Source organism: Solenopsis invicta, chromosome 10 (assembly GCF_016802725.1).
Source record: "Solenopsis invicta isolate M01_SB chromosome 10, UNIL_Sinv_3.0, whole genome shotgun sequence".
Lineage (NCBI taxonomy): Eukaryota > Metazoa > Arthropoda > Insecta > Hymenoptera > Formicidae > Solenopsis > Solenopsis invicta.
In genome coordinates this window covers 15,205,000-15,228,750 of record NC_052673.1, presented here as the reverse complement: position 1 = coordinate 15,228,750, position 23,751 = coordinate 15,205,000, and the positions used below count along the sequence as shown (strand labels likewise).

General features: G+C 34.3%; 2 protein-coding genes across 5 annotated transcripts in view; both read left to right on the top strand.

Annotated features, from left to right (window-relative positions):
- The first annotated feature begins 70 nt into the window (after window positions 1–70).
- On the top strand, window positions 71–7,550 carry LOC105197868 (serine/threonine-protein kinase VRK1). 3 transcript variants are annotated; one of them, XM_039454104.1, is made up of 10 exons: window positions 71–856; window positions 2,552–2,724; window positions 2,833–2,958; window positions 3,084–3,280; window positions 3,382–3,622; window positions 3,864–4,064; window positions 4,170–4,390; window positions 4,498–4,766; window positions 4,847–4,986; window positions 5,428–5,516. In XM_039454104.1, exons 2-10 carry the CDS (start codon window positions 2,559–2,561, stop codon window positions 5,514–5,516), a joined length of 1,650 nt encoding a protein of 549 aa, XP_039310038.1. In that variant the 5' UTR covers window positions 71–856; window positions 2,552–2,558. The 3 variants fall into 3 exon arrangements, with proteins under 3 accessions (XP_039310038.1, XP_039310037.1, XP_039310036.1); XM_039454103.1 differs by having other exon boundaries at window positions 72–870; XM_039454102.1 differs by lacking the exon at window positions 71–856 and having other exon boundaries at window positions 2,559–2,724; window positions 5,428–7,550.
- A 1,057-nt stretch (window positions 7,551–8,607) lies between these two features.
- Window positions 8,608–23,751, top strand: part of LOC105197869 — a 46,563-nt gene continuing 31,419 nt past the window's right edge. The window contains exon 1 of one of the 2 annotated variants that reach the window (XM_011164456.3): window positions 8,608–9,146. In XM_011164456.3, coding sequence (XP_011162758.2) covers window positions 9,065–9,146 — 82 coding nt within the window. In that variant the 5' untranslated portion in view covers window positions 8,608–9,064. Of the gene's footprint in view, window positions 9,147–9,209; window positions 9,693–23,751 lie in introns of those variants that run through there. The other variant, XM_039454098.1, reaches the window with a different exon arrangement.

Genomic DNA, 23,751 nt, shown 5'->3' with positions numbered 1-23,751 from the left:
TGGACACAAGACGTTATTGGTCGTAGATCGCGTGTGGTGCAAATTCCCCATTAGTTAATCGTTTTCCGTTGCATTCTATCGCATTCGAAAAAAAGAGCGACTTGATTCGGCTGGCCGTACAGCCGTACTGTCGTTTGTCGCGCGACGTTACGCGCTTCTCCTATGCAAGGTGTGATTGTCGAGGACTGGTTCCAGCTGATTGGCATAGGAGCGTGTTTACGAGGCGGTGCGATGATGTGACCCGTCGGGCACGGTGCGGAAAAGCGCGCGCGAGTACCCCGAGACGGAGACCCAGGTTGCGCGATTCGACCGTGTCCGTCGGCCAAGAGCGGCGGCGAGCGACAGATCGTCGACACGTTCGGTTTGGATCGCGCTTCCCGCTTCTACTTGCTCGCGTCGTTTGGCGTCGTTCGGCGTCAACAAAACCTCGGGACGTCTCCTCGCGCATCTGTCGAGCGTACGCGGCGCACTTTACGTTAGACCGGTTAGGTACCGCAGGATCGTGATCGCACCCTGACCGCGGGACAATCCACGTCCTGCACACAGCGTTACTCTTCCTTCGCGCGTCGGGAGGTCTTTGGTACGCACGTCTCCGAGGACAGGTACCGGCTGATCGTCGTGTATGGTACCTCGAACGGCAACACGTACCCAAACGCCTGACTCTCGGTCGCGAATACGCGAACCCTTCCTGATTAACCTTGCGGAATGCGCTTAGCGTTCAGCGAGACCTAACTGATTGCGAAATTTTGTTTCCACCGAGACGTTTTCCTCGAGTGCTCGCCGTTCAAATACGCGATTATGACTTCCTCTTCTTAAGTAACAATACAGAAAAGTAGAAAGAAAGGTCGTTAGAAAAGTACGTGCGTCCATGTAAGTATGTTTTATTATTTAGAACGGGCATGTTGACGCGTAGAAAATAAATCCAGTGTTGTCGATAGTGTTCTTGTCGAAATCCATTTGTAAAGATCTTTTGTGTACGCTCTTTTATGTACGATAATCCATTATTGATATGGCGTTATTGGAATTCTTTTTGATTATTTTACATAATTAATCCACAAGTTTGCGAGGATTGCACTATTTCCTGGTACTCTTGAAAAAAGAATTAGTATGTGTTTTAATAAACTGATTATATCAATAATTGATGATTATTAATCTGTTAATTGATGAAGTAACACCAATTATTAATGTAGTAATTGGTTTATGGAAACACTTTATCAGTTCTTTTTTCTTTAAGTAACTTTATAAGTTTGTTGTGAATTACGTGTAAAATGTAAGTCGTAATGTCGCATCACGTGTAAATGCCATTATAATGGTTCACTGAAAATATGTGCCATGTGCATAGAAATATTGCATTAAGTATGTCTGCACATTATCAATAATTGTTGCTAGTGGATTTTGAAAGTAGCAAGTTTTGTGTGTCGCCAATTTGATTACTTTTCACTGAAATATTCTAAAAAGCCTTCATTATATATAAAGGTATTTAAATAGAGAAGCATAATATTTAACCATTATATATTTGTATTTTATATTGTACATGCATACACTATTTATATTTCATTAAAAATGCAACAGTATTAATTTGGATGTTTTACGAATTAAAATACATCTATGTTTTTATAATTTTAATAACTTTACATATAATAGCTTTTAGCATGCAAAGTAGGGCAGATGATTAAATATGTGTGATAAACCATAGTCACTAAACAATGCTCAGTAGTCTTCTTCTCAATTTAAGGCAATTTCTATGTACATATATTTTAATTTACATTCAATAGACTGTAAACTAAAATATATAATGTATTTTAGCTCTATATATAGTAATGAACAATATTCTTAAAGAGGAATAATGTTTTACTGTGCGGTATATTACATTTTATTTGATTGGATTTTTGAAAAAGGATTGAATCAAGGGAAAGATTGCGAAGAATAATAAAGTAAACATATATAGTTCATATATTTGTAATTTATTAAAAAACTAATTTAGCTTATCTGTTTTAATCAAAAATATTAAATATACGAATTTATATTTTTTAATGTTATAAACATCTACTTTTTATTCTTAATTATAAATGTATATATAGGTAATCTTTAATATATAAAATTTGTTTATACTATGAAATTAATATATATAATTATATATATATATATACATGTATGTGTTACTTTAATGAGAAATATTTTTATGTAATTATAAATAAATTAATATTAGATAAAGCATCAAAAAATGTATGCAAGCAGCATTTAAAAAAAATAAATAAAAAAATAAAGTATAAGATTATTAATATCCCTGATGTGTTCTTGTTTATACAAGGTTGTGAGATTTTGTTTAATGCAATTTGTTGCTATTGTATTTGTATCAAACAAGTTTTACCTTTTATGATACAATTCTGATAGCAAGAACGAATTTCATTGTGAATGTTGGATGAATTTTTCTGTGTGAGGTATGAGGTGTATTACTTTTGTCAAGTCTATATATTTTTTTAATCTATATATATATATAAATTAAAAAAATCTAAATTATTCACATATATATATATGAATAATTTAATAGCGATAGAATGCCACCAAGACGAGCAGAGGATGTGCCTATGAAGAGAATGGCAGCTGCAGGTTGTAAGTTACCAATACAACTGCCAGCAGGAGAAATCTTGATGGATATTACACAAAATAAATGGAGACTAGGAAATACCATTGGATATGGTGGTTTTGGAGATATATATCTCGGTAAATATTCTCATATTTATAATTTGTTTCTATTTATAATTTTGAAATAATTTGTACACATGTATAGAACAATGTATGTGAGTCATAATATTGTTTCTTCTTTCACAGCCTCTAATGACATTACATCACCTGTTGGCCAAGATGCAAAATATGTCGTAAAGATTGAACCTCATAATAATGGGCCATTATTTGTGGAAATGAATTTTTATATAAGAGCGGCACGCAAGCACATGAGTAAGTAACATGCGGGTAACAAAATTTATATTAAACTGTATTTATAATTTAGACGCGCGTAGGCGCGAACACACACATTCACACGTTCGTAAAGCGATTATATCTTGATCTGGTATATTTTACAGTCCAAAGTTGGTGTGAGTCACAGGGAAAGAGGAGAATTGGTGTTCCCACATATGAAGGATCGGGATCTCATGCTTATGGAGGTCAACGATACAGGTTTCTAGTAATACCGCGATATGGAGTAGATATTGGAAAATTATTTCTATCACATAGAAAAAAATTACCAACGAAGCTTGTTAATACGTTAGCTGTACAAATGGTAAGTTTCATACTTGGTATCACTTGGAAGTTTTGTAATCAACAGTCGATGAAATTAAACTTGTATATAATTACTCAAAAACTTTAATCTTTTTTTTATAGTTGGATGCACTGGAGTATATTCACAGTAAGGGATATGCTCATGCGGATATTAAGGGACCAAATATCTTATTATCATATGGGAACGGAATAGGAAAGGAAAAATCCATGGCGTACTTAGTGGACTATGGACTGGCATATCGCTTCCGCACAGGAACCGGTGAACATAAACCATTCGTACATGATGAGAGAAGAGCTCACGAGGGCACTTTAGAATTTACATCGCGGGACGCTCATCATGGAAGTATGTTGATCATTTTAATAATTCTTGCATAGTTACAAATTATTATATCGAGATTATAAAAAGTATAAATTTTTTTCTTGAAGAAGAATTGACAGGAATAATTAATCTTGATAAAAGAATTATCAAGTAAAGAGTATTTTAATGTATAACTGAATTTGATAAACCGAACTTTCTTCTATTTCTTATTTTACTAAATGAGATTAAATTACTTCATGCTTATATTAAATCAAATATTTTTTAGCACATTCAAGAAGAGGAGACTTAGAAACTTTAGGATATAATATTATACAATGGATGTGTGGAAAGCTACCTTGGGAGAAAGATAGTAATGATATAAGTTTTGTAATGGATCCCGAAGAAGTTCATCAACAAAAAGAAATTCTTTTATCAGACTTACCTCTATTTATGGATAAGTGCTTCCCTGATAAGAAAAAACCACCAGGTTAGTAAAAATATAAATAATTAATTTAGTAATTTAAAAAAAGATCTGTTTTGTATATATACAATAGTATTTATATTATTTTATATAAAACTTATTTTTTTATAGCTGCAATCATGAAGTATATGAAGTATATTACCGAGCTAGAGTTTGAGACCAAGCCTAACTATTCCTATTTACGGAATTTATTTCTACACAGCAGCCAAGATGGCAATATTCCTACATGTCTTTATAATATGAAAGAGTCTAATGAAAATCTTACAAGCTCGATATTTTTTGAACGTCCATATTTGAGAGAAAGGAAGCCTTGCAGGCCTGTAAACGGCGAGGTGAAAATTTGAATTTGAATTTATTTAGTATTAAGTATCTCTTGTATATAATATTTGTAAATTCATATATACACAACTGATTATTACTTTAATACTATTTATTCTAGATACGAATAACACGAAATACACAGCCTAAGCCACCAGTCCAGAAAAAAGAGTTTAGTTGGGAAGCAGTATTAGCTCTGCACCCAGACAAACTTGCAAAAATCAGTACTCAACTGCCACCTTCGCCTCTCACGCCACCTCTTACACCACCATCGTCCACATCTCCGCGGCCACCATCTCTACCGACTTACGCAATGTTAGAAGTGCTTCGTAAAATGAAGGAAAAGCAATCCGGTTCATTTAGGCATAAAGCACCACCAAAGTCATCAGAGTAAATATCTAGTTTATATTTTTTTTATTTAATCATATTTTTACTATATTTGATTGTTTTCATGATTTTTCAAAACCCAGTAATGAACTCAAACCCAAATGGATGACACCTGCAATGGAAGAAGTTGCACGATTAAGAAAAAAGATCGAGACGACTGTTCCTGTAACCAATTCCAAAAATAGTCCGCGTGTGACACGTTCACGTGTGGCAAAGAGAAAACGTAAGATTAATTATATATATATATATATATATATATATATATATATATAATATATATATTACACGCGCGCGCGCACGCACACACACACACACACACACACACACACACACACACACACACACACACAAATAATATATTATGAACCAAATATTTATTAAATATTGTCAATTTTAATTCGAATTGATGCATTTGCTAGTTATTTTTAAAACTATTAGTAAGATTAACTTCTAAAAAATCACTTTATAATTATTTACATTTAAAAATTGCTAAATTTAAAAAATATTGTTTATAATTTAGGTTAGAAAAGAATTATTTTTTTTAATCTATTAGAAAAATTGCTCATGTAAAAAGTTTATGGAATATAGTGATGACCACCATTTATCTACTTTTTGTTTTAGGAATGGCATAATGTACGTATATTTGATATGTTTTATTATATAGGGTTTGGAGCTCAAGAACAAGATAAAGAAACAAAGGATGATCCATCCAATAGCAAGGTTACACATAAAAGAAGAAAAGGCTCATCTTAAAGGAAACTTCATCCTATTAGTATTATAAAAACCTTTAACAATGGTACCATTGGCACATTCACTTTAATAGTAAATATGACATTAAGTATTATTTTACAAAATCTCGTCCATTGATGATGTTATAGATACACATCGCGCCAATTTGTTTAAGACTGCTTCATCATTGTATAATTTGCTTTTCGATAACATTACACATAGGATTTTTAAATAATTGTATAGCGAACAAAATAGCGATAATATTAATGAATAAGTGACTTCCTCCTATGATACTGCAGAGATTCAATTAAAAAAAATGTTCATGTACACAAACTTTGATTGCGCGGACATAGTAATATTTCTGAAATATGCAAAGTCTGTTGATTTAAAATGGTAAAATACTAATAGGTGGTAACTAAACTTTGCAATTTAATTATTAGGTCGAATTTATTTAACGCTAATGTTACATAGTGTTGCTGGTGTGATATTATATTAATTCAGTTATATCAACATTTTAGTTACATATTTATGATTTGAACTAATTTTGATATATTATGATATTGATTTAATCAATAGATAATTGTAAAATTTATTCTCTTTCTTGTTTTGTAAATAAAATATAATATTCAGATGCAAAAATAAATTTATATAAAATAACAAAAACTAATTAAAAAAAAATTATAATAGATACATTACAAAATCTTGATTTAAGAATGTTCTTAATGTGCAATATAGAACATAAAGAGATATCAAAGGAAAGAAGTAACATGAACTTATCCTACTTTTTGTAAAATCTTGTTTTCCATAACTACTGTCTTTCCTTATTTAGCTGCTCAAAGGTCATTGTAAAATATTAAGAAATTATCCATGTACAGATATATAACTCCATCAATGTTTCATGCGAAATTGAGAAAGAGATAACCGATTGTTTCCGTATTACGCACTTGAGCTTTTATTAAGATCAACTCTGTAAACATTTCATAAATTTGTTCTCTTAATTTCTACAATATATTCACAGATACGTTAATTTCAATAATATAATTTATATAAACTATATATGCACTATAACAAAACATAAATATAAATCATAATGTACTATACATTAAATTTATATCATGACACTTAAAACTGGTGCTAATGTTCGAAGGGCGGGGGGGATAATAGGATTCACTACAAAAGAACATTAGTAAAACATATGATAAGGTTATTCTTTTGTACGCTGTATAACTGAAAGATTTGACAATTCGATGGCATAAACTTCCGAGTTTATTATCATTAGTATGTGATTTAGTCAATTTTACTTTCACACTATGTTGTGACTTTATCTTTGATAGTTTTAGATAGATGTTTTAATCTAAGTTTAGAAAACATTATTGATATTTAATCATATTGTTAGCGCTTTTGTTATCGTGATTCATTTATAGATCTACATTAGAATTTTTTTACAATACATTTGTGATAATTTATTTGTATCATTCTAAGTTAAATACATATTATATGTGTACCTATATGTGCCACGCGACATTGTTACTACTTGAAACTCAAAATTAATTCACACATACATCAATCGTATTTATATTTTATCTGCGAAATTATTGTTTAAATGCTTAAGTACTTCTTGAAAAGCATCCAAGAACTATCTGTTCAATTAAATTTTGCGCAATAAAGATTTGAAAGGATAATGGCGAAGTCTGCGACGTCTACCTATTACTCTTCAATATTTTGTATGGCCAAATATTATATTACTTTGTATAAATTGATACCCGGCAATAAGACGGATTTTATAGTGGTAATAATTAAAGTTACAGCGTAACAAGGGCGTGTTCTCCTAAGTATTGTTAGAGAAATAACTATTGTTTTGTAAGACGCGATAATTTAAATTTGAACGAGAGAAGTGTAACTACAATCAGAGATGTAACTTCTTGATAACAGAAGAAGAAATGTATGTAATAAATTGTGTACTAGACTATAATACTTGCATCTACATTTTCTTATTCTAGCGATCTTGTATGTGTGCGTTGTTTATTACGATACAAAATATAAGACAAATAAACATGATCAACAGATTGATTATTTCCTCCGTATTACTGTATACATTATAAATGTATGTAATATGTATACAAATTTATGGAATACTCATTTAATCGTGCGTATCTTATTTTAATATTTTTATTTTCCAAAAAAAGTTAAGACAATTTTTGTTCGTAACGGATTAAGGGGCGGCATCCTATAATAATGTTCAGAGAGCATTCTCCATTCATCCCGGCGTCGCGGGATGCAACGGCGAACGCCGGCTGTCTAATAATAGAACGCCGGTGATTCCGTAGACGCATCATGCGCGTGTAGCGGGCTCCTAATATATGCGTGCGTGTAGGTGCGTGTATTCCTCCAAAAAATAAACGCAACCCGACACGCGGAGGAAGTAAAGGGAAAGGGAGGAGGGTCGTAAGAATGTGTAGCAGCGACTTTCACGGCGCCTAGGTTGAGCAATATATATATTCGGGAGAAGATCTTTTATTTCGAGAAAGACGTCATGCCGCTCGTTAATATTCCACGCAATGCGTATCTCTCGGTTCCACTTTCTCATCTCAGATATATTCTTCTGTAATATCGCTTTTGGACAGTTTCGAAAAAAATTCCAGCGATGTGTATTACCTTTCGGAAGTGATCTCATTTCAAATTAATTTACAATTAGTATTTTTAGTGTTCCTAGCATATTATGAATTAAAAATAATACATATAAATTATATTAATTATTACTAGATATTATGAATATGTTAATTATTATTAGATATATAGAGAAAATATTTCATCCTTGTTTAACATCAAACAACAAAGATAAAATGATATCTTTAATATTTTTGAATAACGCGCCGCCCTCTAGAGTAACAATCGATTTATCGAAGAAATTATTTTATTTGAAATACATATTTAAATAACGTTATTTGAAATACATGAGTGGTACATGCAGATCGAAGTAAATTTGTATTATCTTGTAGAAACACGGAATGTTCGAAATGGGATTATGAAGAATAAATATTTCGCAGAATTCTGAGGGAGAGAGCTCCGGTGGTCCGCGGGATCGTTCACCCTCGGTGATTTTCGGCGCGCGGCGCGGCACTCCGCCGTGCCGCGCGCGCGTTGGCCGTTGGTGTCAGTCGCGTTTCATCCTGCGACCGCGTCGTGTGCGATGCGCATAGCTTGCCTAGCTGCGATCCTCTCACCCTTCTCGCGCGCGAGTTTCGGCGCGCCGCGCCGGCTGTGTGTCAGTCGCGTTGTTTCGCCCGGCGCGCACGTATATGCGCTACGCTCCGTTCGTCAGCCCCGTCGATCGTTCACCCTTTTCCGCGCGGCGAAACTTTCGGCGCTGAGAGAACATGTCAGTCGCGATTGGCGCGCGTTCGCGGACGCGCGATCACGTCGTTCGGTACGATCGAACGATGAGACGGCGCGCGATGTGACATACGCGCGATGATCGCGTGGCGCGTCGCGCGAGTAGCAACGCCGTGTAACCTTTTGTTTGTTGACGATCGACGTCGTGGGATTGCTCGACGAAGGACGCGCGTGTCACGATGGGCAGCGAGGCGAACGCGGAAGCTGCGACCGCCAACGCCGTGGACTCCGACGGTTCGGTTAGCTGGGAGGACTTTTTCGGTGAGTGACACAAGTCAATATATAAGCGAATGTACATGGAAAAGAATGTACGCATATATTGTACATGTTTTTTTCTTATTATATTTATTATTCATGGACTGCGGTTGCGACTCGTGTACCAACAACCGCGCATGCCTCGGCTATGTACGCATTGCTGCTTGAAATTAGCTGCGAGACCATGCGTGCACTCGGCGCAATTTCAGTTCAGTAGTGGCCCGAACGTCCCACGTTGCGTCGCGTCGCGTCGCGTCGCGTTGGCTTGAGAAATAAAAGCGCGGGCTTGCACGCACTCTCGAAACTGACGACGACCCGGATTAACGTGCGTCTCGCGCGCGTTCATTGCGCCTAATAACGCACAATCGTCTTTCTCCCGGCGCTTTTTTATCCGTTTGACGCAATCGAGCTCCAGCTCTCGCGCAACATGCCGCGGCGCGTAAACGCAGGATACCCAGAGCGATTCCTTCGCAGTTTATTACGTTTCGTACACTTTGCACGAACCAGCGTTGCTGCCGCTCGCATTTAGAGATCGGGAAAGGAAAGAAAAAGGTATATACGTAAATAGATATAGAAAGTACAGCCGAAGAAGGCTATCGTATCGTAGATATTAAGCGTCGAAGCGTGCAAAAGACTGAATCTTGGGGCAATAGTATATATATTTTTTAATTTCTAAAGAATTAGAATATTCGCAACTGGTAAAAAAGGGAACAAAAACTTTGCTTTGTGATTCCTTTGTCAACATTTGTTGGTTATTAATTATTCATTAAGAGAATCTTTGTTAAAAATATTATACGGCATATGCATAAAGTATGTACGTAACCTTGTGTTTTTTTTTAACATAAGGTTATGTTACATACTTTATGCACATGCTGTATAATATTTTTATAGTATATATAATTACATATACTATGAACATATTTTTTGTATGTATATTGATTATTTAATTATATAAATAATGAAATATATTTATTAGAGTTTAATAGAGATTAGTTAAAAATTTATAAAATTTAAATAATAAAGTTAAAGTTTAATAATTATTACATAATTTAGCGTTGTAAATTTCAAATGAATTTAACTTCAATTTAGTTTTTTTGAGCACGTATAAGTTAACTTATTATTAACTTTTTTCTAAATTAAACATTTATCTACGTAAAAAAATAATTTAATAAAAAAAATATCTCTTTGTTTATATAAATTACAAATTAAATATTAAATAGATTTGCTGAACTATAGACAATTGTTTTGTTATTTGGAGTAATCTAATTTTTAAAAATTACAACATTTATTTCTAATTTAATGTAAATTACTTTTCAAAAGTAACTTTTAATTTAATTTAATTTTAATGCAATTTTTAACTGAGTTAGTTTTTTTTCATACAACTTTTAACGTAAATAAATTAATTTATAATTTATTAACTTTAACTTTATTTAATTTTAAAAATATTAACTTATATCTAATTGTTATTTATTGTATATAAAATCTATAATAATTGCTATTTAACGTACTATTTTTTTCTAAAAAAATTGGAACATATGTAGGTATATTATATGTGTATAAATTCTCTGACATGCTTCATGTGCGTTTATAATATGTTTACAAATTATTTCTAAAATTATTCATAAACATACATATGCAAGTATGTGTATGCATTTATAAATTCATTGCGCCGCGATTAGAGTTCTATCTCTTCTATCTAATTTAATCACTTCCTTTATGGTGAATAAATTCGCTATAGTTTTCTCTTCGCGCGAAGACTCGATCACCGTGTCGTGTTTCCTGCAATGTTTCTAATGTATTCTTCCGGATTGATTATCTTTCCGCATTGGAAAATTGAAGAGAGCGTTTGCGTGGCGCAATATACTTTACCTTAATTAGAAAGTCTCGCCCGTAGAAAATGCGCTATTTCGTAATGACAAAAAGCCTAATAGAGACATTATGTGCGTAGGGACGCGGCTACCGTAAGGTCAAGAAGCTAACTCGAGTATAATAGTCGCCAGGATCAATCACCTGTAATAAATCGACGCGCGAAGTAGTTGCACTCGATTTTTATTCGTCTCGGGTCTTGTGCGAAAATATACCGTACTTAGCTCTGGGAAGTGAATGACGATCGACACGTGCGTAAATATAATGTAGAATAAATAAATACATCTTTTGGTCATTGAACAGATCGTACTAATACTAATTCGTGAGTTATAAACATTATTGCTGTATCTTGAGTCATACGTCTGATTAGCACTCAACCTTAAATTTATTTTAGACGATCGCGATGATTCGTGACTGAATTTTATCTTTGATCTCGTGTAATACGAGGAACGTTCGAAAAAAAAAACAAAAAAAGTGCACACACGAATAAACATATAAAAATGTATGTAATGTATAGTTAAATTTGCGGCATATAAAATTATAAATATAATTTTATTTTGAAAACTGTTAAATTATGATTCATCTAAAGAGTATTATTACTCAATTGAAATTGAAATGCTACTCTTTTCAGCAATGTTTAAATATTAATAAACTAATGTCGATATAATAAGTGTTTTATAAATCGTCGTTATTAAGAAATTTATTGCAACGCAATAATTTTCATTTCAACTGTAGAGATATGTTTTAATGTAGTACATGATTTCAAGAACGAATTCAAGATAGAGTCCAAGATATCCCTTACACGATCAATATTAGTGCATAGCACTAGATATCATGTGATAAGAGTATTGATCGTTTGACGTTTAAAGTATAGAAGATTAACGTCAAGGAAGAAAACGAGACGTGTTTGATTTTCAACAACAAGATCATTAAAGTATCACATTACACAACATTAGCTCAGAGCTCTAAACAGAACTTAGAAATTGGAAATGGAATTTTAATCATTTCTTATCGTGGATTCTTATCACTGATCGAGTTAAAATTTGTGTCATCTTTACAAGTTTGTTGCCCATCTCTTTAATAAACGAAATTAATGAGTTTTTAATGAAGCAACAATTGATTGCAACATAACTTCATTATTTTGAGTTCTCTCTATATATGTACGTCATAGTTCTATTCTTTAAACCTCGTAGGATAAAACATCGCTCTGAAAGAGTGAAAATTGAGCTTGTGCAACTTGCGAGTGATTTTTCAGTCTACGAGATTTAGAGAGCGTAGACACGTGCTTAGGATCTAGACATTCCATCAAAAGAAACCCCGAAAAATTCTCAGACTTCGTGCTTTCTCCTTCGTTAGATGTAACTTTTCGCCTCGCTTCTGCTCGCTCGCGGGTTGCAACTTCGCGTGCAAAACGACGACCATTCGACCACTTCCAAGACAAGTGGCGGAGCTTAAGGATGCAATACCCGGCGTGGCGCAAAAAACCACCGCTTTGCCGGATGCAGCTTAGAGTGACGACCGAATGCGCGCGCGCGCGCGCGCGTTTCTTTCTTACGAACGTGTGTGCGTATCGTATGTACTCCTTGCCCTTTTACGCTACGTCTCAGCGAAAATTCAAGCGGCCAATCTCCCGTCTGGATCTTTATACACCAGCCTAAAAATTGCTCTTTCTAACGATGTACAAGGGTCACCGTTGTACCTTGGCAGACACATTAGGATAGTTAGCTCTCGCTTTCTAAATGTGAAATCTGTTATGTCCTTAACCCTTTAAGGTTAAATGTACGTATTATAATTATGTACATTTACTCGACAGCTTTTCAAGTGTTACATAATGAGTAATTAATACATTTATTAGTGTAATATTCTTAATTTATTTTAGATGAAACTAGATTTGACAACCTAATTCGAAAAACATTCATGTTTTCAATAAACAAACCGTTATTGCAACCGTTTGTAAAGTAAATTCATTGACATTTAATTTTGTGTAACATATAAGATTGGCTTTTCGTCATTACTTTCATAATTATATGAAAGATTTAATTTCTGTGGCTGAGGCACACATGTAAACGTAAATTTACATAATTTTGTACATTCAGAAAATTGTATTTTTTGAAGATTAATTTTATTCCTCAATAAAATTTTTTATCAGGAGTTTCCTTTCAGATCATTTTATAAAGAAAAAAATTTTATACGATGAATCGATGTTCAGATCTTAAAAGGTTGAGTGCTCGCGTTTTAAATATCGAAAAATCTCTATTTTCGTAAATTCTTGAAAGTTCTCAAACTTCGTAGTTTCAACTTTCTGTCAAACAAAGATTATTACTTACTTAAAGATCAACTAAGCTTTGGAAATTCCGATATTTTTCGTTAAAATTTTGATTTTGAATCACTGAATTTTGCCAGAACTTGAACGTAACATTAATCAATGATCGCGAACAAAAGTGCAAGGAAGGGAGCCCTTCGCGTTCGTTCATTCGTTCGTTCGCTCGCTCGCTCGCTCGCATCGCCTTCGTGATTCCGCGTGCACGCTCAAGACGAACAAACGACCGCTCGATCTCGATGTGCCTCGCGATCGCGATCACGCGCGCACATTTAAAACGCTGATCCTCCACCTTGGCGAGAGGCATTTCCGCGGTTCGGCGACGACTAACGTTCGGAATAGATATCTGGATTGTGTCTCTTCAAACGTGTGTGTGTGTGTGTGTGTGTGTGTTTGTGTTTGTGTGTGTGTGTGCGACAGGCGTTCCCGGCTGCACGACATCGCGGCCACCACGATACTTACGGTCCTGGTGGCGTGGGCCTCGGCTGGGTACGTGGGCGTGCACACGCTACGCTTCTTGCTTTCTGATTCTGCGTCGGAAACGCCGAGGGCGACCCAACAGAACGTAATGGATGGCGTTGAATATTTTTTCGAACGTGAGAGAGATAACAGTTATCAAAACGTTAACATAACGCACTTCAGTAAATGCGTCAGTACGTTTAGTGCCATTTAACTGTTTTAGTGGTTTATTATGGTTACTTATGTAACTTGTACACGGAAATCGATTCGTGGGGATCACCTACTAGATAATGAAAAATGTTTCGTTCACTTTTATCGCGCCGATGTGTACAACAAAAAACTTGATGGTAAAGAAAGATTTAACGCATACATGATATCGTACTCGATAAATTTCGATTGCATATATAAATTTCCTTCGCTGTTAGAATATGCATTGAAGAAAGTTTTCTTGCATTATTTAAAGATGTATGGAATGTATCATATCTCAAAACAAAATTACCAAAAATAGACAAATTTTATAGAACATTCTAGTGTTACGTTTGAGTATCTGTGTAAAATTTAAGCACAATTCACTTATTGGTTTAAAAGTTTAATTTTATTTAATTTCTTATTTATTCTTAATTCTTACGTAAAATCTCGTTTTGTAGTGCTTATTTTATGTGGAAGTATTATTTACAATTAAATCCAAATTTTTACGTATATTAATAAAACTTTAATAAATATACGTGCAAAAATTCATTTAGATCCTCTTATTATTTATTTATTTAAAACTGCAGCAAAATATAGTAATTTGCACAAATTATTATAAATTAAATTTTTCATTGTGTTCTTGCAGCTAATTTCAGGGCCAAAATTTCGGGCATTTCCGACTAAAATTTGTTGTCGTTAGTTAAGAAAAAGAGCAAACCTAGAGAAGCCATTAGTTTTTAAATTTCGATAACTGTTAGCTCGTATTGTATAGCATCCTTAAAACATTCTTAAAAATCTAGACATGCTAGACAATCTGGTAAATTCAATCTGTATGTCTATTCAAAAGCAGACAAATCAGAAATCATGTAAGAGTTATCAGATTATACTAAAGTCTATTTAATGTTTTGATTATAAAATCTCTCCTATTATAATAACCAGAAAGTCTGCTTGGTTTCAAAACGCATTCAATATATGTCTTGTTGATATAATAAAATCATTTTTCTCGGTGTACAGGAGAAAACAGGTTGCGAAAAGCAAGAGTATGAGAGTTAAGGGCACCCCAATAAAGAATATTATAATCGCCTATTAATCTTTTTATGAAAACGTAACAAATATTCCCTCATAAAGCATCAGGAGTTGAAGAGAAACTTAATAGCAGGAACGACTTGTACAACAGACATCACGCACGTCTTTGCACAGAAAATATGTTAGCGTCGTCAGGGTTAATAGGAAAGTCCGCGGTACGGTGGGACAATTTGTATGCGAGAATACACACACATGTACATGCATACGTATACATAAATAGATCAAGAGATGCGATAATATCTTGCGTGAAGCATATATAGACATGTAGCAATCCCACGAAAAAGTAAAGTCTTTCTTTTCTTTATCGAAATCACGAATTTTTTAGACATTCAATTTGAAGATAATTATTCATATTTTTTTTTAATGGAATTAAATTTTAAGTAAAATTATTTTCTCTCCCTCTTTTCCTCCTCTGTCTTTCTATCTCTCTCTTTTTATCTCTTTTAAAGAATAAATATACCTTATGCCTACACGCAACTGCCCGGGCACTAGAGTCGCGCGACGCGCTTCTTCGGGGCAGGTTCTTACGCATGTACTACGTCTTACGCACGCACGGACCGTACGCGTGTGCGGTCAGCTTAGATCTTCATCCGAGACGCCATTGAACTTGATTTCCCGCGGCCTCTCTTGCACGTGCAGAAATTTTAAAGGAGAACCGCATCGCCTGCGGCGGCGCAGGTTCGCTCGCGAGACCGGAACGTCTCGCATGCACCAAGTTTCTTATCTCGTCCTCTTCCATTTAGCTAAACTTGACCAAATTAACGCCGGATGTATACGCAATGTAGCATTATCAATGACTCAGCGTACACGAACGCAAAATCGATTTTTCCTTGTTGTATTTATGTCATTTTTATCTTTGCTCGAGTAAATATATTTAGTGTTTCATCAAGATCAAGAAATTCAAGAAATCTTGTCTTGATCTTGTCTTGAATTAAGACAAGATCAAGACAAGAAATTGGAAATCGATTTCAAGACAAGACAAGAAATTGTTATCAAGACCAAGATTTTCTTGACAAGAAATCAAGAAATTTCTTGAATTTCTGTGACGATTGTTCATTTTTAATACTTGGAAAAATTTTGAATAGGTTTTAACAGTTCCAGTTATATTTATTATAATAATATTATAATTATTATAATTATTATATTAATTATCATTAAATGTCACAAGAAATGATTTATGTCAGGAATTTAATAATCTAAAATCGCTATATTCGGCAGTAATCTCATGATATAAAAAATGATAAATGATTTGAGAAATATTTTTAATCTCTTCTTTTTACGCGTATTTCAATTCTATAAAAAGTTTTTATGATTCTGTCGGGAATTTTGATGATATTAACGTAAAATAGATGAGTATTTTTTAAATTGTAATATGTATAAAAAAATCAAGAAATTTCACGAAATACAGAATTCTTGAAGTTTCTTGTCTTGAATTCAAGACAAGAAATGCAATATCAAGAAATGATCAAGACAAGAAAATTAAAGTTTCTTATCTTGAAAATCAAGACAAGACAAGAAATGCTCTTCAAGACAAGAAATCTTGTTTTGATGAAACATTAAATATCTTACTCGGACATATTTAGATTGTGCGTTGTGTAAGCATAACAATGCGTATTAATTTTTTTTTTATAAATCCAATTAATCATTATTCATCAATTGATAGACTAGAATAGTTCATTCATGATGATATTTTGCTATTTACATTAGCTCGTTTCTTTAAAACATTTATTTTATTAAAGACTTTATAAGTCCTACAATATTATTTAATATTAAATTATATTCCTGAAAGATTAATTAATATTAATATAAAGTGATTATGTGTTCACTCCTGATAATATTATCTGAATATTATATGAATATTATCATTACATGAATATTGTATGAGAATTAAGTAATATTATTTGCTTGAGTATTTTAAATTATCGGAATATTATTACTTTTAAATATGATAATTATAAAATTTATGAATATTTTATGCATAATAATTCACATCAATTTTTTACCAAAATAATATTTGTAGAACATTTTAATATACCATGAATATTACATAAAAATGGACACACATATAACATAATACAATATATAATAAATATTAAAATAATATTAAAAATATTGAATAATATTCTCGAAACCTTTATTTATAATATTTTAATTTTTAATAACGCGTTCGTATAACATTCCATGAATATTGTAGTGCTTATGGGGCCTATGATGATATTTTGTTATTTACATTTGTTTGTTTGTTTAAAACATTTATTTTATTAAAGATGTCATTTTCTTAAAGATTTTAATTGGCGAAAATTTCAGAGTAAAATAGCGATGAAATTATGATATCTAATACTATCCGTGATTTAACGCGATTTTTTTTGATGATAAAAAAAACACGATAATGAATTATCGCATTATTTAACAGACTCATCATGCTACCCTTCTCCTTTCCATCACGACGTACTGCAACATTCATCGTTGCCATGTGATGAGGGAAGGATGTTTATGGGCTTTGTTCTTCGCGCGAACTCATATCTCCGCGACTTTTGATTGCATTCGCGCCCACGCAGAGTGCGATGCGATTTTCGTTGTCATCTCTCGCGTTCATTCCACTCAATGTCCAAGAGACATAAACTCTTAAAAGGATTTTTTCATTTAGATCGGTAAAACATAATCAATTTTTGCGAACTTTAGAAACAAATAGATTTTATAGCTAAAATTTGTTCTTCTCTTCATTTGATAAGCATTTTAACTTGTTTCTTAAATTGCAATCATATGTAATTGAACCAATCAGAAAAAACGATTTGTTCATAACAACGAACGCACTGATGACATTGTACTTATACATTTTTTTCTCCCTTAGTATCTCAGTCGTGCGCATCTCTCTCTCGTTAGCGAAATCGATGTGATCGCGAGATCGAGGAAGCTGGCGGTCGGTCTGGCTCAGGAACCGGCCACGACGCGGAGTGTGAACGAACCTTTATCTCGATTCGCGCGCGACGACGCTCCGCTAAACGTATAAGGGAATCGTAACGAGTAGCGACATTAGGCATCCCGGCGACTTAACCCTCCCGGTTGGCGGGGGTATCCGGTTTTATCGGCCGTACCCGGGTATACACACGCGAGTCCGATCGCGCGGGACGGAGAGAGAGAGCGAGAAAGAGAAAGGGACCGGAACGATCAGGATACGTGCGATCGCTTTTTTATCCTCTTCTTTATCCGCCGCGCCGCGATCCACAATGGATGCTGTGAATCCGAAATCGCGCGAAGATCTGATGGACAAATCGGTCGGCACTCCCGACCCTTGACCCGCGGACGTCCGCATCTCCGTCGGATCGCTCTTATCCTCCTCCGCTTCTTTCATTTCTGTTCACGTTACTTCTTAGCATTCATCTAGTTCTGAGATAGCCAGTTTTAACACTTTAACTGCCTTGTGTACGTGGAGAGAAAGAAAGAAGCCAGTATGTGTAGAAGTTACAGTTTATATGGTTCTACACATTTTTAACATTCCAGATAAACAAGGACGTGTAAGTTACGGGATGTCGTAATGGTACCGGACGACCAACGTGTCGAAACGCGACAGTCGGAATAATTAGCTTTGGGTTTACATATCGTCATGTATTTTGACGAATGTCACGCGTCGCTTGCGAAAATTGCGAAAATGTGAGGTGCGACACTTGAAATATTGACAAAACATGCGTGAACTAAATCGCGTTAAATGAGTTCCTTGTACGTTGTTAGACATTGTTTTCCGTAGGAATTATTCGGAAACACGCGTTTTTCAAAAAATTATAAGAGACAGAAAAAATGATCAACCAATGACCAACGTAGAAGTTGAAAATTGTTGCTATATAAAATAAGTTCAATATCATTTTTGAATAACACTCAATTTTATTGCTACATAATATTCTGATGTCACACAAAAAATTTTTGATGTATAATATATTCTGTGTGTATACACAAGATGATTCTTAAATATTACAAAAGATTTTAAAGAGTGATTACACTAATTTGAAACAAAAATTATCGTATGTCAGGAACGGCTTAGTTTCTTCAAAGATAGAGGATGTCAAAGTTGAAAAAAAAATCATTTTTTTCCAAAAATTTCGAAAGTCACTCGAATTATTTTCATATTTTTCAAAGTTTTATCAAAATAACTTGAATTGTTCGAAATTTTTCTTAAAATCTTTTAGACCACTTAACAACCATCCTGCGTGTATAAATAAATATATATATACATGTTGAGAAAAAGTTATTAACTTGACTTAAATTTTAAAACTTGAATTAAATGTTTTAAAGCTATTAAATTTTTTCAGTTTAACTATTCATGTATTTGACTCAAACACATAAAATATTTGAACTTTAGTTTAAACATTTATATATTTAACTTAAATATGTAATTTACTTAAACTAAAGATATTCAATCACGTTGGAAAATTTAGTCAAGTTAACAACTTTTTCAATCAAAGATAACGTGACTAAATTTTTCAACTTGAATTGAATTTCTTTAATTCAGGTATTTACGTATTACATATTTAAATTAAATATATAATATGTATAATCATATTATTATGTAACGTTAAATGTCAAAGTAACAGAGAATAGACATCTTAAAAAAGTGACTCGGTTTTCTTGAGAAAACGTTGACCTCTTTCCAAGACCAATCGACTCCGACATTCGTGCAGGTCGGGAAAAAAACTTGCATCGCTAACGCGCGCGTGTCGCTAATGTGCAACAGAGGTGTGAACGCACTCGCATGTCTCGTGTGCATTCTGTTGCGCGCGTGAACGTGCTCTCGCACGATCTACTAATCAGCACTAGCGATCTCCGATCTTGCGCCATTGGCTCTCTTACCGATTTAACCCCGCATAAGTTGGCTCTAACTTGGAGATTTCGATAGCGAACATCCTCTTCGAAATCCGGATTGAGAAGCTTTAGAAGTTAAAGTTTCGTAATCGAGAAATGTTCGTTTCTCGCTTGTCAAAATGTTGAAAAAAAGCAACGGTGGGAACATAAATACAATACGATATAAATTCGCACGACCATGAACCATATACAATATTTTTTCTTTTTCCTTTGCAACTTATTCGATACGCGTTAGATTTTTTCACATATGATGATATCGGATATAGGATAAGGGAATGTAATTAATATCGCAGATATATATCACTCGCGGTAACTACATGGCGCGGCGCGATTCACGCTTACAATTCTTTCCGAATACTTAATCCTGCGGTGAGCGAGAGAGCGATCGGATCCAAACGTTACGCGAATTAAACGAGCGACATCGCGACATGCGAGCGCACAATTATACGAGATGCAGTTGATTTAAAGTCGCCCGCGGCGCGTTACGCCTGTCGGCGATTGCGTCGGGTGGGAGCACGAACGAATCGCAGATATGTACGCTCTCCGGAGTGTATATAATTGGCCTGTCGTCGAACTGCGGCCAACTGATTAATTCAGCCGTGATTAATTTAAGTGCGTCCCGGAATTATCGAGGGATATCGCTAGACGTACGTGGAAAGATATAATGCGTTGCGTGTCTGCTGCACTCACGTCGAAAAATCACCGGCGAGCGTTTTCATTAAATGGCACACATATGAGTCAATCGCGTCCACGCAGAGCCCAGAATTTTGCTACTTTGAACTTTTCATTCTCTGAGATGTCTAATATAAATCGCTTTCTTCTATAAAATGTAAGACTGTAAGACTGTAGAAATATAAATGGCTGCAACTTTAAGTTTTTCTGTTATTTTTTGAGTAGAGAAGGGATAAAGTTGCAAAGAAGTAATTTTGATGAAAAAGAATTCTTTCGCTAAATTTTTGCTCATTTCACATATTTATGTACACAGGTATTAACTTAAAAAAAAATTTATTTTTAAACTCTTTTATTCTTACTTTTCTAAAACACGTTTTAAATATTTAATTTAATTAATAACAGTTAATAATAATTAATAATAAATGTTTTAAATATTTGATTTAATATTTAATTTTTTTTAATGTAATGATTTTTAGAAACTTTGAATTATATATGTAAATTTTGTCAACTCTTTCGACGTGTTTAATATTTTAAAATGCAAAATGGGACACGAATGATTCAATGGCTCGCGTCCATTTAAGGGTGCCGAAAGTGCATGTGCCATGGGCTAGAAGAGAAGAAGCGCATTCGCGGAGCAGAAAGATGACCATGTGTGCGCGCAGGTAGAGTTAGCAGAACGGCCGTTTTCCAAGTCACACGTGCACCGTCGAGATTGTATTTCTGGGAAGGTGTCGCCTTGCACAAAGCTCCGTGCCAAAAGGCCGCGACTGGACAGCCTGAAATCAATTTGCGGCTCACAAATACTGCCGCGCCGTTCCTCCATGTCTCGCGCACGTTTCACATGCGCAGTAATTAAAATTCAAATTGCTTCTCACCGCATTTTTGGGTGGTCAAATAATTACAATGCTCCGACGTACTTGTCTGTCCGTTTTAAGATTGAGATGTGTATGGAAATATATTAATTATGTTTTATATTAATTTTTGTGTATGGAAATTAATATACTCATTGCCGGTCAAAATAGAAGAGGAATAGAAAATTTTGTTTTAATATAAATAATATAGTAAAATAATATAAATTATTATACTACACTGAGAAAAAAAATGCTGTTGAATCAACAGCATCAGTCTAATTAAAAATAACTTATCAATTTAATAACTGTATTAATGAAACAAAAAATTAAAAGTAAAGACAGTAACAAATATTGATGAATGAATAGAATTTAAATGAATCAACTATTTATATTTGTGACAGCCCGTGATTCGATATTTAATTGACTTAAACTACATTTTAATTCATATTATAGCATTTTTTTCAATGAATAAATTAATAATATAAAACAATGGATAAATTGACGAGTTTCTTATGAATCAATTAAATTAAACCGAAATGATACTTTCTTTTTTTTTAATCTGTTTTCTTGATGTCCTTGTTACACTTATCTTCTCAATTGTCGTATTAATAATGTTGTCGATCGATCATTTGCTAATGATGCTCGGATTAAATCGTTAGGAGGTTCGATTCTTTCTCTCTCCTATCGCGATAAAATAGCAACAAAAATCGTAACCTTCTTAGCGCGGATTGCCTCCAAGAATTTGACGGAGGAGCACGAGAGTTGACTTCTGGAAGACTGTCAGCCAACTAACGGTGAAAAGCGTCTCGCGCGTTCTATCGAGTTCGCGCGTTGCAACTCGGCGCACGGTCCGCTCCTTTCCTTTTCCATTCCACACCTTTCACAGGGTCTCCGCGCTCCTCCGTAAATCAGTTCTTTCCCGATGAACGTGATACTTGACGCGTCCCGATTCAACTTGGGCACGTACGGTTTTTCGGGCGAATCGAGTCGGCGTTACCGGTAAGCCCACGAAATTTATGTTTCTTAAGGTGCAGTGTTTCTGAGCGTGAAGCACGTGATGCTCCAAAAACCGCATGTGCGCGTTCTCTCCTAAAATGTAGCAGCTGTAGTCGAATTGATAATTTTTTAAGGCCGCCGATTGATACCTGGATACAATGTTGACACATCTCAAACTACCATCTTTCCATTGTTTAATTACTTTTTGACAGAATTTTGTAGGAATTAATTATAAAATATTGCAAAGTAAAAAAAATAAATCGTAAAGGAGCGTGACAATCAGAGCTTCGCGGACAATCCGTGTAGATGACGACTTTTAACGATGCATTGTGATGACAGAAGCGTCTTACTTCTATTTTCTTCTTCCGGACCACCCTGTACAGGTATCTCTGATTGAGTGGGCCGCGTGAGGCACGTGGTAGGCGAAATACGTCGCGTGTGCAGTGGCGTAACATCGAGCAAAATCTAAAAGGAGATCTCGCGAACGAACTAGTACGGTCGATGCAGTTTCCAACAAAACGCGATGCAATTATAATTCCCCCTTGCTCTTCGCGTCACGAAAGTATCTTGTCAATAAGAATCAGCATCAACACGCAAAGTTGAGTCGAATAATTTCCAGAAACGACATTGATACGAAGATATTTTTCTCTGTCTTCAATAAAAATGTCTAAAATTATTTGGTCTTAACAAAACCATATAAAATCAAAAGTATTAGAGTTTATCGTTCCGTTTTACTGCGATTGATTCTCTCGCGATGTGTTGCGAGAAATTGAGAATATAAGGATAATGAGAAGTTAAGAATTAAGGAAATAAAAAGTTAAGAATGTAGGCAAAATATGATAAAAGTTCATTTTTGGAGCGTTGAAATGCACTAAACAGTACATCGATTAGTGATTAATCGATGATTAATCGATGTATTATCGATTAATTTGGAAACTCTTGCGGCGCCCATGCATTACGATCACAGATCTACGAAAAAGAAAAAAAAAGAGAGAAAAACTTGTTCGAGGCCATGAGCCCGCTCTTACGGTTACGCTCCTATTACGTCGCGACACAGCATCGTGGGTGTAATGACAGCGACCAGGCTTACCAACGTATGTACTAAAATAATCATCGTATCTCATACAGGGAGAAAGAGATGTCTCTCATCCGATCTCGCCAGAGAATTTATCATGGAGGCAATTACATTTTTATAAAACTTTAATCAATCTTAAGGACAAAACTATTATTCATACGAGTAGGAACACGGAAATGTGAAATATTAAAAAGTTATGTATAAAACTTTTGTTGTGTATTATTGAAATACGCGAATCCTGCA

What these genes read in the sequence shown, in the direction of transcription:
- LOC105197868 (XM_039454102.1), top strand. Translation starts at nt 2,559, where the DNA reads ATGCCACCAAGACGAGCAGAGGATGTGCCTATGAAGAGAATGGCAGCT. An exon ending in GCGGGACGCTCATCATGGAA is followed by an intron (nt 3,623 to 3,863) that starts GTATGTTGATCA and finishes AATATTTTTTAG; the next exon opens with CACATTCAAGAAGAGGAGAC. An exon ending in TGATAAGAAAAAACCACCAG is followed by an intron (nt 4,065 to 4,169) that starts GTTAGTAAAAAT and finishes ATTTTTTTATAG; the next exon opens with CTGCAATCATGAAGTATATG.